The sequence below is a fragment of the Lepeophtheirus salmonis genome, chromosome 12 (genome assembly GCF_016086655.4).
Source record: "Lepeophtheirus salmonis chromosome 12, UVic_Lsal_1.4, whole genome shotgun sequence".
NCBI lineage: Eukaryota > Metazoa > Arthropoda > Copepoda > Siphonostomatoida > Caligidae > Lepeophtheirus > Lepeophtheirus salmonis.
This window is the reverse complement of record NC_052142.2, coordinates 12645891-12664532: the sequence shown is the minus strand read 5'-3', so window position 1 is coordinate 12664532 and position 18642 is coordinate 12645891. Positions and strand designations below refer to the sequence as shown.

At 30.7% G+C, this 18642-nt stretch overlaps 1 protein-coding gene across 1 annotated transcript in view; it reads left to right on the top strand.

The window, feature by feature from the left end:
• LOC121126887 (voltage-dependent calcium channel type A subunit alpha-1-like) overlaps positions 1–18642 on the top strand; it is a 208752-nt gene that overhangs the window by 178909 nt on the left and 11201 nt on the right. The window contains 1 exon segment of the mRNA XM_071892078.1: positions 4674–4895. Within this exon segment, the coding sequence (XP_071748179.1) occupies positions 4674–4895 (222 nt within the window).

Genomic DNA, 18642 nt, shown 5'->3' with positions numbered 1-18642 from the left:
AAGATGCTCTTTACGGGAAGTAGGAGCCAAAATGAAGAGTATTTATTACTACATAAAGCTTGTTGTGGCAACATCAGGAGAAGTTTTAAATAGCAACTTTGAATGTGCAGCTAGAATTTGGGATCACACTACGTGGAAACACATAGTATCCTCCCTCCTAGTTTTGGAAGATTTTGTCCCTAATGGAACCGTTGACGTGTTTGAGTATTGTACAGAACAGTTACAATAATTCAAACAATAGAGAAAATTAGCTCGGGGGAACCTATTCCAATTTAAGAAATCAATTGAGAGTTGTTTCAGTTCTATCACTGTTAAAAATTCATTTCTTAATTAATACCATCTACATTTAAGGTACCCACGTTGATGATGATCCTACACCGAAATGCCACCGAAATAGTAATAATCAGTCGTACTTGATCATGCTTATTTAACATAGCCATCTACTCATTTTTAGATAAAAGACTGTGTAAAAATTATGTAAATCTATTTATGATTTTTTTTTGTAATTTTGCAACACTTTGAATTTGAAAAATTAACAAGTAATAATGTTGAAAATTAATAATAGAAGTAAGCTCAAGATATAGTTGTAGTAATTGATGCCTCTTTCGTTTTAATTTATATTAATCCGTAATGATGAAAAATGGAGCAATAGACGAGTAAAAACTTCTTTTACCAAATACATGGACAGAACAGTATAGTACGTATTGCAACTCCAAAGGTAACCTCGGATTTTCTTTTAGTTTGTGTAGGAATTTTTATTTACTTTATTCTTACGAACGTTACATTTAACGAAGCAAAATATAATATGCGTCCTCCTTTTCTAGTTTTATCGCAATCCAATTCTCCCCCCATAATTTAATATGTCTTAACGAGTCCTATGACTCGCTCAACATGAACTTTTCTGTCATTTACAACAGTGGGCCCTGGAAGTTGATTGATGCCTCGCATTTGCTTTTACGTTTTGATCAGCAAAAAGGTCTTGCATCATAATGCCTCTATCGGGCATGTTCAAATTTCCTTTTGAAAGTCGAACATCTTTGAGTTATTCATATCCTTCAATTATTTGACAGTTACCACATGCACCTCTATACGCAGGTACACCTCTTACGCTTATTTCAACAATTATTTTAAGTGTATTAACGTTTTTATAGTAGTTCCATGTAAACCTTTGATCTTTAACATTAGATGGATTATTTATTCTGACCTCAGTTGCATGAAGGGTCATACTAGTATCAGGAAATTTCATCTTAAATTCTTTAGGCATTTAACAGTCGGTGATATCTTTGGGTAGAACAAGATCACTTTTTTTAAATTGATAATATAAGAAATTGAGACACGTCTTGAAAACATTCCCAGCAGAAGTTTGATGTATTTGGGACAAAATAGATATCTCAAAATCATCTTTGTTATACGAAGCTTCATAGAGGTCAAGAAAAGTGGAAGTGGTATTCCTTCGATATTCTTTTCCTCGAGTATTGTCAGAACTTTATTGATCTATATTCTTGTTGATAACATCTACTGTCTCTACATTCATGTAAATATCAGCAATTTGAATATCATGGACATTTGCATAATAGAAAAGACAATAAATAGAAACAACATAAAGTTATGAATCTTACTTCAGATTGACTTTCTTTTGCTTCATGATTACAAGAATTGTTGTTTATCTTCATTTTGCTTCATTTTTCTGCTCTATCATGCATCAGGTCTCAAGTGTAAGTTTGATCTTCCTACAAAACCTTCATAGCTTTGCTTTTGTTCCTGTAAATCCTCCGGCTGGAAGTGGATCCTGCATATGACTGATGAAGGTAATGGTTTCCAAAGTTTATCCTCCTGCAAGGGTCTATTTTTTTCACGGCAATCCGCCATTTCAAAGAACAATCATTGTAATTTGAACCTCCCCCCCTTGAGCAACCAGGAACAACACAATAGGATAGCATATCCAAAAGATGGATTTAAAATATTGAATATTCATTTTTAGATGTATAGAATAATTAATACAATATATTATATAGTTACAGTCAGACTAATAGTTCATTTAGAATTAGTATTTTATTAAAAACAATGGGTTTACTTTGATTAAGGTTTTTTTTTACTAGTGGCATCAAGCGATAAAGTTTATAAGTTCAAAGATTTCAAAACCTATTAAGTAATAATTACAACTACTATGGGAGAGAAAATTCTTTCTTCAGATTACCCATTCTAAAAAAATGGACCAGCGAAAAAGTTCACAGGATTTACACCACTGAATAAACTATTTTGCTCAACATATGCATAAATGATATATGTTTACAGAAGGGATAATAAGCGCATTTGCTCTGTAAAAATTAACTCCTCTTCTTAATAACATCAAAAATAATAAGGCAACCATGGAAACAATCTTATTTGATGTCGACATAACAACATAAATGTAAGTGCTAATGCTTGTAAATAAATGATTTTTTTGTGTAAGAATCGTTCCCAAAACTTATGAAGGTTATTGAGTACTCAATGATGTCTTCATTCATCAATTTTGAGGATTTAATTTTTTTTTTTTTTTTTGAGAAATTGCATATTTTATGTGGTATTTTCAATTTTTTATTGGCTCCAGAAGAAAAAGTTTGAGTTGCAATAAATACTCGACAATTCAATCTTAGAAATTTTTTCATCAAATCAAAATTGTATTCGCAGGTCGAGGTCAAATGTCACACATTTACTATGTTTGCCAGTGCTTGGAAAATGGTTCATGTCTGCACGATCTTTCTAGGTATTCTCGGTTGAAGCTATCCCCCAAAGCTTCCAAAGACTAATTGAGGCCAAACAGGTCATGTTCATGGACGAATTCATTGAAAAGACGTCCTTAGACCCGCCTACTATCTCAAAGTAATCAAAGCTGCTGGGAGAAGTAAAAGAGGTTTGAAGAAGGGCCATTCTCTATTCAAAAACCTCAAAAATTCCGTATGAGTCTTTTCAATTACTTACAAATCCATTTCTAGCCACTCCAAAGCTCGTACCTCAACCCCCTAGACTCCATCATCTGACTTGTAGCTACATCTCATATGTGTGTGCAGCATTCCGGTTCCGTTAGAAAACGGTAATTCTTGTCAATATTTTTGTTTTTGGGCAAAGATTGTGAATCAACTTGATTCCAGCTATGCTTTAACTTAAAACACGAAAGTCTTGAAGAGTATATAATTAATTCTATTTAACTGTTAAATTAACTACAAATACATAATTATATTTTCATACAATTTACGCTTTTTCTGTTTCAAAAAATGCACTGATTTACTATTAAAAATACAAAGGTTGCCTGATTGTGACGTCAGATTCCAGTCATAACTTTGTCTCATCCCACTCACTATTATTTATTTGGTTAACTTTTTGAATAATAATATTTGGTTGGCAAGCCTGTATTCAGCATTACCGTTATTCAAGTAAATACAACTACTTTTCATTTACATTGGTCATTTCTTATTTACATTTCACGGTAACAAGTGATTTGCTTAGAAATTAATAAATATTTAAGCCATACGAAATATCATATTTTATGGGAATTTAAAATTTTGCAGATATAGCGTTACGATATTTTGGCACACTCCCAAAATTAAAATACACGGTGAAGTATTTGAAAAAATTGAGTGCATGTGAGTCATAAGTCTACCTTGTTGTCGTGGGTGCCTATTTATTAATCCATCTGGAAGTATACAGAATTAGACTGATGGGGACCCTGAAAATACCTCAAATTAAAATAATATACTTGAAATAATCACAGTTAATTATTACATAGGACGAAGGAAAGGACGAATGGTCATTTATACTACTGCCTCATTACAAAAAGGTCATAACTACACTTTCTTTGAAATTTCTCATTTAAAAGGCCTCAAATCCAAGCAATAATAATTTTGACATCTTAATATGCCAAAACTCATCCAAATTTGAGAGGGTTGGGGGACATGTCTTCTTTGATTTAATATGGAATTACCCTATATGTAGTGATTGAAAATTGTGTGTATTGTAGGCATGCTCAAAAAAATAGAAATTGCAGCTTGGTTTTTATGACGTTTCTTTAGATCAGGAGCAATAAGTTTTTTACGAAAAAGGAGTACGAGAAGGACATAAACAAGCACATTGGCAAGAAATACTCCAATGGCAATCCTCCATTCTACTCTGAGTCTAACAATGACATACAATTATAGTTCCACAACAAATCCTCCAAGTGACTCTCCATCTTTTATGAGCACACTTGAATGTTCAATTATAACATATTTGAAAATTAATTTCACTACTCAAGAGGTAAATAATAATGACAATAGAAAAGAAACTTCATTCTTCAGTTAACCAAATTCCAAAAAACGGCCGAGCTAAAAAGACACAAAATGTGCATCACTAGTTATATGTACTAATTTAATAAAGTTGTTCCTGCTTACAAAAAATAATAAGATCCCAATATTTAACCCAAATCAACAGTAATAAAAAGGCTAATTTTGACACTAAGCCAATTTTTTCATTGTTAATACTATATCAAATATGGCAGAAGTACCTGAAAATACCATTCTACAAAAATTTTTTGTTCTTTTAGTGTATACCTCTATAAATTGACTGATGATTTGCAATAATTTAACTAATTATTAGATTACAAATATAAAGTCTTAATCAGCACATATTTATTATAATTTATTTAATTTATTTTTCAGTGTAAATTTATTGGATTATAACTTTCAACAGAAAGAAATGGAAGGACATGTTAGACCGGATTCCTTTTATGAAGAAGGCGATTTCTTTTGCTTGAAAAATTTCGAAAGACAAGACCATCAATTCAATGATTTATTTTTAAATAAATATAATGAATCAACTTTTAGGGAGAAAAGACAGCTTCCAAAAATATCTTATGCTTATTTGAAAAGTTCAAAAAATATGTAAGTAAATTTTCATGCTAATTTTGAAAGAAAAAGTTTTTTGCAAATAATACAAGTGCAGCAATAAGTTATTATTTTTATTTTTATTCTGTTAAAGAAAAAAAATAATTTTTATTATCAATTTTGTTTACAAACAAACCACATTAATATCGTATTAAAGACAGTTTAGAATATGTCTGTATCGAAACAATCTGATATATCTACGGAACCGATTATTTGGACTGTTTTTGGCCTCTCATCATTTTATACATCCATCAGGGAGACGAACTATGATACTCTATGTTTCTATTTAAAAGGTATAATCCACACATTCTACGTAATCCATTAATTTTTACTCCTGTGTGACTATTATTTTTTCCAATGGCAATGGTTATTGTTGTTTTATTGATGTCAAATATGACGAATATAATATATTATTCGTAATTGATATATTTGAAGCAACTAATCACAAGGAGTTCTTTCAATAAACAAACTTTTAATTAATATCATCACAGATGTCTAAAATATATCCTCCAGGCAAGCAAAAATAAGAAACCGAAAAATGCGATTATAACTCTGATAATTTGAGGAATGTTTTGATGAAAACCAGCTATTATTATTTTCTATTAAATAACCTGTAACAAACTATGAGAACAAGGAAAACAAATCCTACCCTGTATCTAGCAAGGCATAGGCAGGAATTACTCTCTGTCAATCCTCAGTTCTACTCTGAGTTCCTACAAGAGCTTACACAAATAACTCTCCTGCGAATCTTCCGTGCTACTCTCCATTATGAATGAACTGACGAATTTCATACTTAGATCTCTTCAAGAATGAAAGTATAATGTTAACAGCTTTGGAAAATAAAATAATCCTATTCAGTTTACTACTCGAACTCGTCTAAGATCATATTTTTCACATCTATAACCATGACTATTGATAACGTTAAATGCTTGATTGTTGTATCACGTTATTTCCTTCTTATTTTCCGAAAGAAACTTTGAAGTCGTTGAATGAATCATGAATAACCTTTATGTAACTATGAACAGCTTGGTTGATGAAAAAGAGTATTTAAAACCTCTTTTAAAATAATTTTTTATGGTTTTGTATTTTGTTATTCTTAATTGAGTAGGTGAATAACATCTTTGAAATTTTAATCAAATTAGTTTATGGTCAGATGAAGGTTCAAGTTTGTAAAATGGTATTTTTTTATTATATGAGCCAATGTTGAAGAAATCAAAGCCAAGTCAATCTCTAAAGACTGATTTCCTTTCCTTCAAGAAATTATATCTACAGGACTGAATTTTCTTATGGTCGAGCCCATTTGGTATCTTTTCTTAGGGAAGGGGAAGTCTGATGTCAAGAATTGTTATGGCTTTAGTATCTCCTCCACTAGTTTATTTATGAAAAAGAGCTTCAAAAAAATCTGAACTCCATTCAGATGATAAGTTAATTATTATCAAACGTCACGGAAAAAATAACTATTTTGAAATGTCAAAATGGATTCTGGATTAAGATAAATTTAAGATGAAACTAAAGTCACGTTAGGCGAGAAGTTTTTATCATTGTGCAGAACAGTTGCAATGGAGAATTATGAATTTTATTGCAGGCTCATTTCTGGAAAAAAAAAAAAGAGGAAGAGAAAGGAATCCAAAACTATTTGAAAATATTCTTGACAAGGACTCAATTTTCTCTTGCACTGCAATGGGAGACTTTGTCAATTATTTTTGGGTTGCTAAATTGGCTGAGGAAAAACGTAGTTTGGACAGTATGCAAATTTTTAACTAAATTAGTTGTGAGTAAATGATAATTATTCTGCGCAAACAATATGAAAAATAAAGCATATGTGGAAGGTTTTCACAAATACGGAGGATATTTTGAAATATTTTCTTGCTGAATTCCAGGAAATAGTAGGTACAGAAAGGAAGTGTTTCCTAATAGGATATCTATCTCAAGCAATCCTAAAATTATTTTATTCACATGTGAAAATATAGTGTATTACATTAAATTTTATATGAAGGATAGTTAAGCATCAAGTCCTTATGGTATTTTGGGTAAATTACTTTATCTCCTTCCAGATGAGGTTACACTTTATGTACAAGAAATTGGTTACTCCATTGAGATATTAGGGAAAATGCCAAAAATGAAGAGAAAGGGAAGGATTGCTCTCATTGAAAAAAATTAGAGGAAACGATCTTTAATCACTCGAGGCAGATAACTTGTGTATACCGTATTGTTTAGTGGGCCTGTTTTTTGGAATTGGTAATATGAAGAATGAATTTTCTTTGTCTTAGCTGTTTTCATTATTATTTAAGTCCGGAGTAGTTAGCTTCCTTTTCTACTACATTCAATAAAATTAAAAAGATAATAGAAAATTTGTTTGTGAGGAATTGTTGCAGATTTATAATTGTAAGTCCCTGTTGTACTCATAGTAGAATTGAGGATCGACATTGGAGTAATTCCTGCCTATACTTGTTTATTTCCGTCCTACCTTAAAACAGTTAATTTTCATCACTAAATATTACAGTTTCTCAATTAATCTTATAGAATTATCCACGGAGTACCAACAGATAAATTTGAATTAATTTTGAAAAAAAATATTTGAATTGAACCAAAATGTTTTTTAAAAGAAGGAAACATATATTATGTTTTTTGTAATATTTGGTCTGCTTTTGATTTTGTAAGAAAAAGAGGGAAATGGTGTGCGATATTAGATGTTGATTTTTATAAATATTTTCATTTGATTTCTCATGGGAAAATTCATAGTCCTGTAAAGCTTTTTCTTCCAAGGTGGGCTATTAATCACGTTTGGGCTGTGTTGATAATGGACATCAACAATTTCTATAAATTGAATGGATACACAACAATTTTTAATAAAAGCTATAGGCAATGATGACCTTCCGCTCCATTTCCTTTTATTAATACAATTGAAGGGCGTGTAGCAGAGATTTTAATAAAGTAGGGCATTTTGGAGTATTGTTTGGGGGAGATAAGCATGAATATGAATAGCTATTTTATCAATCAGCTCATGGAATCCTACTAGAGATATCAAAGTTGGGAGCTGCAATAAAAAAAGAAGGCTGTTATGTTAAGCATAGAATATACCATCTGTTTTGAAAGAACAAGCTATTAACAGCATCATTTTAACTAGGCACGATATATCTTTCCTCAGATCTTTTTAATGATTGTAGATTCAAGTTTCCTCATGGGAGGACTTCAGGCCTCTATATTACGCCATTTGAATTTGAAAATTGCATTGCTTAATTTTGAAACTGATTGACTATACAATCTACAGAGAAGACGATGGAGTCCCCCTAAAAACTGGATGAGTAGAATCAGGTCATCGTTTAGAGAAATAAATAATGTTAAAAACATTTACAGTTCAATTGCAAATTTCAGCTAATTCTATATTTTTCTCCAGGCCATGTAAATACAGTGGTAAGATATTCAACGAATAAATAATAAATAATCTCTTATCTATACCACGAGTAGTGTTAAGAGAAATAATTCTGTGAAATCCCATATTTGCAAAATTTCGATGGAAATTCTTGCTGTTAAATAGTCAGTTATAAATACGAGCAAAATTTCCTAGTTTAGTACACTTCCTACTTGTTGCATTCCTAATATGGTAGTTACACCTATCATGCCTTCCATTCCCCTGAAAAAAAAAACGATCCTTTGCAGCTTTAACTATATTACTGCTTGTCGGTGCCTTCCTCTCATCTCTTACGAAGGTAGCCACACGTACAGAATCATAGAACACTGATTGTTGTCGTTTTATTCCTAAAGATTTGTATAACTCAACCGACTCATTTAAAGTTATTTTAACACTCTCCAAGATTATTTGTCTAATTTGAAAAGATTAAAAGCCACAAATGAACACCTCTCGTATATTCTAATTTGTATTATCAAGAACTCTTACAGCTTGGAATTGACAATCCTTCACCAATATCTTCAAAGGTTGAAGAAATTGATCAAACAACTCGTTTTCTCTTTATTTGCCTAAAGCATACAAATGACTAGTGAATATTTCATCATTTTTCTTAATATCTATATTATTCATAATTGTAAAAGCCTCGTTATATCCAACTCCTTCAATAAATTCATAATTCTACGGATTCACATAGAATTTCATAAATCTTAATTTGTTATCTTTTTGCACCTCAGGTAAGAACTCAAGAAAATTCTAAAAAGTAAACTTCTAGTAATTCCTGTGCTTTTCCTTATCTGGAGAGTTCGGGTCCAGGTAAAATCGGTCTTGACGAAGTAACTCTTCTATTTCTGTTTCAACTTGGATAATTTTAAAAAGGTAGTCTACCAAATTGTATTAACCTAGTATAAGGCTTTATTTGACTAAACTTAAGTACAAGTAAAATACAACTGACTCCAAAAAAGAATGTACATTTAATACTCTCGTAAGCATATATCAGCAAGATAACAATTGAAGTACATTACTACAATATATAAAACATATCAAACACCAACAATTGCAATAAATAACTACTAAATAATTTACATAATTAATACCACATACCCAAAAAGTTTTTACGTTCATAACCCTCTAAGTACCTGACCCGAATATGCACTGGACACCCTAATGACCTTCTCTAAAATGACATTCCCGGTTCAACTAAGAGGACTAGTGAAGAAACGTAAAAAAAAATCATAAGCTTTTTTTATATATCCCACATCATACCTAATTACAAACTTAAGAATATTTAACTTACCACAATACAAATTATATAGTCTACATCATTTCCTGTAAAGTAAATTTTATTGCAACATATAAAAGAGCTCACAAAATATTTCAATGATTAAAAACAATCTGTCTCCCTGAGGTTGTTGACTGCTAGATACTAGAATTACCAGTGAAGATGTGATTAAAATTCTGGAATCGAAATCTCATTTGTTGTTCATTTTCATGGCAGTTGTTAAATCCATTCATCCTTTGAAAGGCTTCGCAGTACTTGTATGTAGAACCCTGAGTCCATCTCTTGTTCATTCATACCATCAAAGAAACTATATTTTTTATCAACAAGTATTTTTAGTCAAACAACAAGAGTTCAAGCTATTTATAAGGCAAGAATTGTTTTCAATATTATTGGTAGCAGAGAAACCACAGATACTTATATCCTAATTAGGATGCATCAAACACCCGTTGATTTTTAAATTTTCTTTAATTCTGTTACCAACTTTTTTACACGGGAGTGTTTGTGCGAAAAATGAGTCCATTTCAAAGTGGTTATAAGGACCACCAAATACTTACGTAGATATTTTATTCAGCCATTTAATACATCTAAAATCTCAATTGTTTTTGTTTTTTACCCAAAATGTTTGGTTTCAAATGAAAGCTCTTGATGCGAATAATGTAAAAATATACTTAAAAAGGAGAAACAAAATCTGTACCTTTTTGAAAAATCTCAAAACTAACATCATATAAGTTTAGATTTGGGAGTAGTTTGTAAAGTCCTGCTGAAGCTATAAAAAACAAACAAAACTACATATTCAATTTGATGCACTAAGCTATTCATTATTTCACTGTTTAATTGTATTTCAATTCACTGCGTAGGATTTTACAATATAACCTAAAATCTGTAATATGGGTTTAGTATATTTTCAATAGTTACTATCAAAACGACAAAGACTGCATGTGCTATCTTTGGCTTACGAAATGCTGTTACGGTTGAAGATCGAACATTGTCAGGAATCTGCCTTCCATCCTGCTGTCAGGCTCTGAGATATATTTTGTGGCACATACAGAAAGAGGTTGGTAAAGGAATACCAATTAAGCAACGCAATTGAAAATCTAATTGCACCATCCTTACAAAAGTTCTCTATGACATAACAAATGTTCCTATTATCTCAGACCAATAGTGTTGTAAACTAATACTCCTCCTTCTTAATTCCAATAAAAAATTATGTCGAATACCAATGTCTCGTCATGCAACTAAAAATGTGTTGAAAAGATTGAAATAAGAGCATGATCATGTTATTACAGCAGATCCTGATTACCAGTTAGGCATTGAAATTTTATAAGCAATTCTCTTCATTTTTTAACATTTCATAAATTTAAGAAAACAAACTTCTTTATTTTCTTCTTTTCTTTCTTTTATATAACTACGATTTATTGAGGTACCTCTTTAAATTGAAATAAAATAGTTATAATAAATTAACAAGTATAAAGTACGGATGGAACAATTCTAATTACATTCAAAAAGGAAAAACAATACTAATTTTATACATCATTACCTTAAAAAAAACTTCAAAGCCACCTAAGTGAGATAATAATAATAATTAAAAAAAAAGACACCAGCAAAAAACAACAGATAGTAGGTCACGAGAAGGCTAACGCGTGTGTGTAAAATAAATATTATTGAATTAATCAGATGATATAACAAGCAATGTACATCATGGAAGGGTCATCATGTTAATATAATTTCTTAATGTGTTTACAATGAGTAGTGTGGGACAGCTACTTCTCTGATTGTGTTCATTAATTTATAGTATGTTTTGATGTACTCCAGCTTCATATTTTCTTGCAATACCGAGTTCATGATTATGAGCCAGTCACTCTCCGAAATCATCACTCCAAAATCACTGAAAAATAAGTCTTATGTTGCCTTACAGAAGGGGACCACCCTAGGGCAACAATGTACAATATTTCTCTAGTGGTTTCATTTTCTACTTATATTTTTTGATATTTTTCATACAACAGTGCAAGACATATGTACAAAAGATGATAATTATGAATTTTTTTATCGCTTTGGTTGATTGAAGACGACATTCTCAACGTTATTATAGAACTTGTCCATTTTCGTCGGGTTTTTGGGGTTTGTCGGTTTTTTTTTTTTAAGTTAAAGCTTTTTCCAATTGAGTCATCCTTGTTGAGGGTATTTTCATAGCTTTTTTGACCATTTTAGCCCTTTCAAGTTCATATTGAATTAATTCTTGCTGTTCTGGAGATCCATTGTCTTTATTGACATACCAGAATCTTAACTATTATCACCATTCCTGGTGTCATTTTTATCAACATCGACCTTATCATTTTCTTCCGCATTGGTATCAGTATTATAGTCATCATTAGGATAATTTAGGTAACTCTTTTCTTGATGTTGATCACCATTATCATCCTTTGGTTTTTAGTTGGGGTCTTTTTCAGCTTCTTCTTCTTTCTTTTTTTCTTCTCCTTGATTGATAATAGGTGCATTCTGAGGAACTTGAAAACGTTCTTTTCCAGTGGAGGCAATTTTGAGAGATAGATTGTATTTCTTCAAAGCTTGCTTGTTTACACGGATATGCAAAACCTTACCTACCTTCCTAATTTCTAATCTTACGATTTCCTCATTACTGCTGATGCAAAGAGTATTACATTGGTTTGGAACTATTCGTGAGAGTATTTCTTCACTTATGTTTCCATTCACTTCACGGATGAATCCAGTGAGCTTCTTTTAGTTTCTTTCCTTCTTCATTTGTTTTACCTATTCCCGTGAGGTTGGAAATAGAAGAGTATCTTCCGCAATGATTTTCCCCACATGTTGAGACAAAATCTCATCATTATGGCAGATTGCTGCTCTCTTTTATGTATATCGACGTCTTTCGTAATTAGAGATTAGGTTCTTTACTGGAGCGAAGATAGACGTATCAAATCGGTGTCAAGAATTTCAAAAACCTTCTTCCACTTAACGAGAGTAATATGGGTTTTTTTCCGTACAATGGATCAGTGGCCTCTTTGGCAATATCAAAATACATAAAATTTTATTTTTGACCTTTCATTCTTTAGTGAGCTCATGAGACAGATTTGTATTATAAGGTCCATTTAAGGGAGAGGGTTCAGTAATAAGAGTCCCCCTCCCTCGCTTCATGTCTTGGGTCTCTTGTTGAGTATTATCAGGAGTTTTTTTGTATTGCCTGTGCCATAAGTTTTATTGTTTGCTTTCCATTCTTCTCACCAAAGACAGGGGTTTTGTGTCCATGAGTATTTTTTGTGCCCCGAGTTATTTGGAGGACTTGCTTCTGGACCTTTAATTGTCTCCTACTATCTTAAACTACCTGTTGTAGGTAATTTTCTCCCATTTAATATGAATGTCATTGCTTTCTTTGTTGTTTGGATCTGGATCCAATTTAGGTTGTTGGAGTGGTCTGCTATGTTGTTGGAGGTTATCTTGATGCTATGAATGTTATAATGAATATCCTAAAGCAAACTTCTATCTACTATAAGAAAAGGCCTAGATGGTTGGAGTCATGTCAAAGTCACAAGAAAAGACCACTAATGTGTATAAATCTTTCAACAGTGCTGGAGGGTCTTCAAGATAAGTTTTTTGCTTATTTTTTATCCTTACTTTCAGACGTTTGTATCTCAGTAGAAGAAAAACTGTGAGACTTGAACGCGGAATGTAAATTTGCAAGTTTTCTTAATTTTTTTAAAGCGATGAAGCAAGGATTTACAATAAAAGCGAAAATGATTAATTATTTCAACAACAAACATTTAAAAAAGAAGAATAAAGACTCGGTGTGAGCAAAACAGGAAGAAATAATATCCTTTAAGCAAAATCCTTTCAAATGTTCTAACTTTTCGAAGGCCATAGATCTAGTCCTTGGTTGTCTTTGGAGAACGGTCTCGAGATCAAGTTCAAATTTATTGTATTAAAGGTTTCTGTTGATGTACGATTTCCCTCATCATGTACTCTAAATCGTCAGAACAGAGAAGAAACACACTAGAGGAAATTAACACACTTCCACTTTCTATCAATATAAACATATATCTCCACATAGAACAATATCAATGTTAAAAAATAATCATAATCAGTCAAGTCAAATGACACTAAATTACTACATATTCTTTAAGTTAATGTCTATTTTGTCTTCCCTCAAATTTTCAATTATACTACACTGGATGCAGCCCACTTAAGCTTTTCTATCGTGAACAAGTTAAAAAATGTTGGATATTTGCTTAACAAAATGTTATCGTTAAAATTAAAGACAAAATCACAGAAAAATGTCATCGAATTATAATAGTTCCTCAGTTAAATGACAAAATAAGATTAATAATAGACTTAACTTAATTAAACTAACATGTCAAAAGACTAGTTAACCCATAAAGACTTCAAAAGAAGTTTTTGAAGATGCTACAACTGGAGATGTCCCAGATGGGAAAGTGTTTATAAATTTGTGTTGGACATTATCATCTGACACCTTAATATTTCCAACCGACTCACTAAATTCATTGAAATAGAAAGATTGGTGTCGGACTAAACTAAAGACGAAATGTGACATCTGTAGTGAAATAACAAGTATATTTATTGTTATTTCACTATTAGATCTCTCATTTGGTCTTAAGTTTTTGATTTTTTCTAAAGGGAGAATGCAGATATATCACAGAAAACTTGATAAAATTTAATGATTGACGAATTTAGTTGGATGTTTTTTTGGTATTAAAGTACTGGAATCAAGTATTCTTATGCATAAAGATCATTAGTCAAATAATTATATTTCCCTTCTGTATTTGTTATTTTATTACATCAATTGCAATAAGTTGTCTATGTTAAGTTATTAAAACGTTCATAAACTTAAGATTTTATTAGATATAAAAATCTATTTTTGTAGATATTTTGTAATTTAATTTATTTTACTTCTGATTATCTTTAGGTTATTACCAAAAGTGTTCATAGGTGAAGACATAAAGTTTCATATCACATTATTTGAATCTAACCTTTCGGTGTCATAACTTAAATATGAAATCAGGTCTATGGTGATCTTTTTAATTTTGATGTAAGCTCTTTTAGATCATGTAGGGTAATGAACATTACTTGGAACAATGGCTTAAATATTTTTATTTAATTATTTGATAGACATAAATACTTTCTGCAAAGGTTTATAAAAAGCTTTATTCAATTTTTTTTTAAATAAATTAGTTTAAGTAAACCTTAACTTATCTAATTTATAATTGTTATGGTCATTAACACTTGAAAAAGGAACATGTACTACACTTTCGACCGGGATGCACGAATTAGTGCCCCCCCCCCCCTTTCGTGAATATAATTTTATATCTTACTTATCAAAGCTAACGTTATACATAATTTATTTAAAAAAATGTATCTACTACACATAAAATTATCGTTTCATTTTGAAAAGCCAATGGGGTCGTTTGATATTTCTACAGGACTATGCATATTTCTAGTTCAAACTCTGGTCATGGACCAATATATTTAGATATTTTGATAAAATACGATCAAATAAAAATTGTTATTATAATATAATCTTTAAACTTAACATGTGCATCAGAATAATAGTAGTCGAGAGGGATGTTAATATCAAATTTTACTATAATTTCTTTGTCTGTGTGTTGTTGTTTTTTTAAATATACCCACGTATTTATGGTGTAGATGATCAATTATATATATTCTATGACTCATTAAGTAATGCTGATCCTTATTACGTATTAATAATTAAGCCTTGAATAATTGTCTTTGTCTAGCTTGTTTAACTTTTTGTTTCTAATTACTCAAAGCTGGGACACAATGGTAAAAATTAAACTAAAAACCTACATAACTAAGAAGAAATTGTATATTCTTTATTGTTACCCAAGGCAAAAAAGTTTTAAGGCGAAAAAGTGCTAAGGCAGAAAACGTCTTAAGGGTAAAAATGGGAGAAGGCAAAAATTTCACAAGACAAGAGCGTTATAAAGCGAAATCGTCTAAAGGCAAAAACGTTTTAAGGCGGACACGTTCTAGGAAAAAAGTTTAAGGGTAATCCTCTAGAACCTTTTTTTCAAGAGTTCAAGAATTATATTTATCTCCACTGGAAATACTCATAAAAATCGTTATCAGGCCCATGAAGGAATATCAAATGTAAGCAAAATAGTCTTTACCAATTAGGAATATTTTGGAAGTCACATTGAAAGAGTTAAAAACAGGGTTGTGCAAGCTTTTGAGCTCGCTGGCTGCATCCAGAAGTAGATTTTATCTGAGGACCCCAATGAAGATATATTTTACATAAAATAATATTTGAAACTATATAAATCAAGTATTTATTGAAAGAAATTGTAGCTCATATGTAAAAGAAGTACGAGTACTTAAGAGATTGGTGCATTTGTTAACAATCATTAACCAACTAATCAAAATTAGGATTAAGTTGGCTGTGCTGATTCTTAAACTGAGTGACGATTTGAGTATGTGATCAGTGACTTGTTGTGTGATTTGTTAATTTTGATAATTTAAAAAAAAAAAAAAATACAAATATAACAACCATTTTTTTTTTTGAAAAGCTTGTGAGATCTTTGAATTTATCTTAGTTAAGAGACGCATTAACTTCTTTAAGTAATTAGCTTTCACAGGTTCTCTTCAAAGAGTAATAAACATGAGAAACAACCAGTTTTAATTGCAGTATTTCACGTTGTTTTAATATCTCAGTCAAAAGTTAATATAAGTAAATTGAACTTATCTCCCATTGCATTGAAATCAAAAAATTGTATGATAAACTCCTTATGTAATACTTATATTTGAGAAAAAAAAATTTATTTTTAAATGCTTGGCAAAAAAATTTCTTCTTCATATGGAAAGCTATCACTTGCTGGTACATTTCATGAGCAAATACACTCTCAAAATGTAATTTTGTGTTTAGCTCATTTACCTTTTGTAGTATATCAATAGCAAATACAATTCTATGGAACATCAATTTACATACCCATTCTCACTTTCCATTTCCATATAAAAGTCACAATAAATATTTGCCATATTGAAATACATAACAATTATAGTAAAAACACTTCGGTAAAATTCGCATTCATATCTCCAAGGACCTTCGAAATACCGGTGTTTCAGTCCTTGCACTCTTATTGAATTCACTTTATGAATCATTGGATCTATAACCTGCTTGTTTTTCCATGAAGATCTAATGTATGATATATCGCAATGTATGATATATTGGAATGATAACACTTTGTGCAGTGAAAAATCATCCCTGATTTTATCATTCAGACGTCTAACAAGTCCAGAATACTTAAATATGATTGCAGGGCGCCCTCTGTTGTAATTTTATTTGATAATACAAAGCTTGTTTTTGTCATTGTGATATATTATATAAATGTGTACATACAATAACATCCTGATATCTAATCTGTTGTATAAATATAAGCTACTGAGTTGTAGAATAGATCTATTAGAGCATAGACGTGTCTATTTAATAGGAACCTGGTATTTATTTATCGAGTATATTCAAACCTTTGACGGCGTAGCGAAGTCGGAGACGATCTACATTCCCGACTGTATTACAATCTACATCTTAACATATCATTAGTTCTTCTCGTAGATGGTAAAGAAGATGAAGACCTCATGCATTGTCAACTAGAGTTCACTAAAAAAAAAAATAGGCGAAGTGCATACAACTCCGTACTGATTTTTATAATGAGATAAAAAATCTTACATCTAAGATTACCTCACAAAAATTGGATGATATATCAAAAATCGCTCTACCACGACCTCTTATTATTGTAGAAGATAAAACTCATCAGTCGTGTATAATATGGAAACTGCCAAGTGGAAATTACTTCAAGATAGCCTCTCTAGTGAAAAAGAGAATATATTCGAACTATCAGCATTTTGGGCTTGTTGTTCTCCATAATTTTTACAAATTATAAAAATACTCATTGGGAATCCCTTTAGAAACGGATAAGTGTTTAGAAGATGTTTTTAAGGAAATTAAAGTTCATTTAAGGAGCTTATGAAACACCTTTCTTGACTTGATGGAATTTTTCTCAATAAAACAAGCACAAAAACAAGATTATACAAGTCTGTGTAAATAATTTCGTAAATTTACTGATTTGAGAAACAATTCCTTTGATATATTAATATGTGGAGTTCTTCATTAAGGACGATAAAGCAAATATAATGTCCAAAAACCTAACTCTTTCGAATAAGCTAAAATATTTTTTCTCGAGCAAGAATCTGCCCGCTGTGATGCCAAATCACTCTTAATTTCAATTCAAGATTCCTCTCTAGCAATTATATCCAACTATAAAAAAAAAGAAGAGTGAGTGTAAATTAACTTTCGTCCCTGAACTGGATTGACTTAAAAAAAAGAAATAAATAAAGTTGAGTGATGTCATAAGTTTTAGGTCTAAAATGCAGGTATGAACTAACCGATACTGAACTGGACGGGACTACAGTCTTCAGTCCTAAATAAGTACTGACACAACAATACTTTTAATAATGTAGGAGAAAATAAATTATCTTATTATTTTGTTACCCAGAGTTTAATGTAATAGATTTAATTGCAAAAGTTGGTCGATTTTGAAATATATTCTTAATTTTTTTTTAAACTTGGAGCTATTTTGGCATGGAAAAATATGTACAAATTCTTTAGATTCAACCATTTGTACTTCAAAAAAGTATCACTGAAAAAACAAATTATATTGATGAGAAAGTAATCCATTATTTTTCTTTTTATATATTATATACTATTACTTTTGTTGTATGGCTAATATTTAGTTATTTATTGTTTTTTTTTTTCGAATTAGCTATCATTATCGCTCTGGTAGTTTTCAAAGAAGGCATCGTAAATTACCAGCAACTCCATCAAAACTGAACAATGTGCTAGTAAATAATCAATCCATGATTCTGAATGACCAAAAAACTTTTTTTTAAGCCATCATCATTTAACATCGGGTAAACTTAAATACATTAAAATTTATAATCTTTTCGATATTGAGCTATAAATTCTATACATTAATGAATATATATTAAATTATATTGAATCCCATAATTTTGTTGTA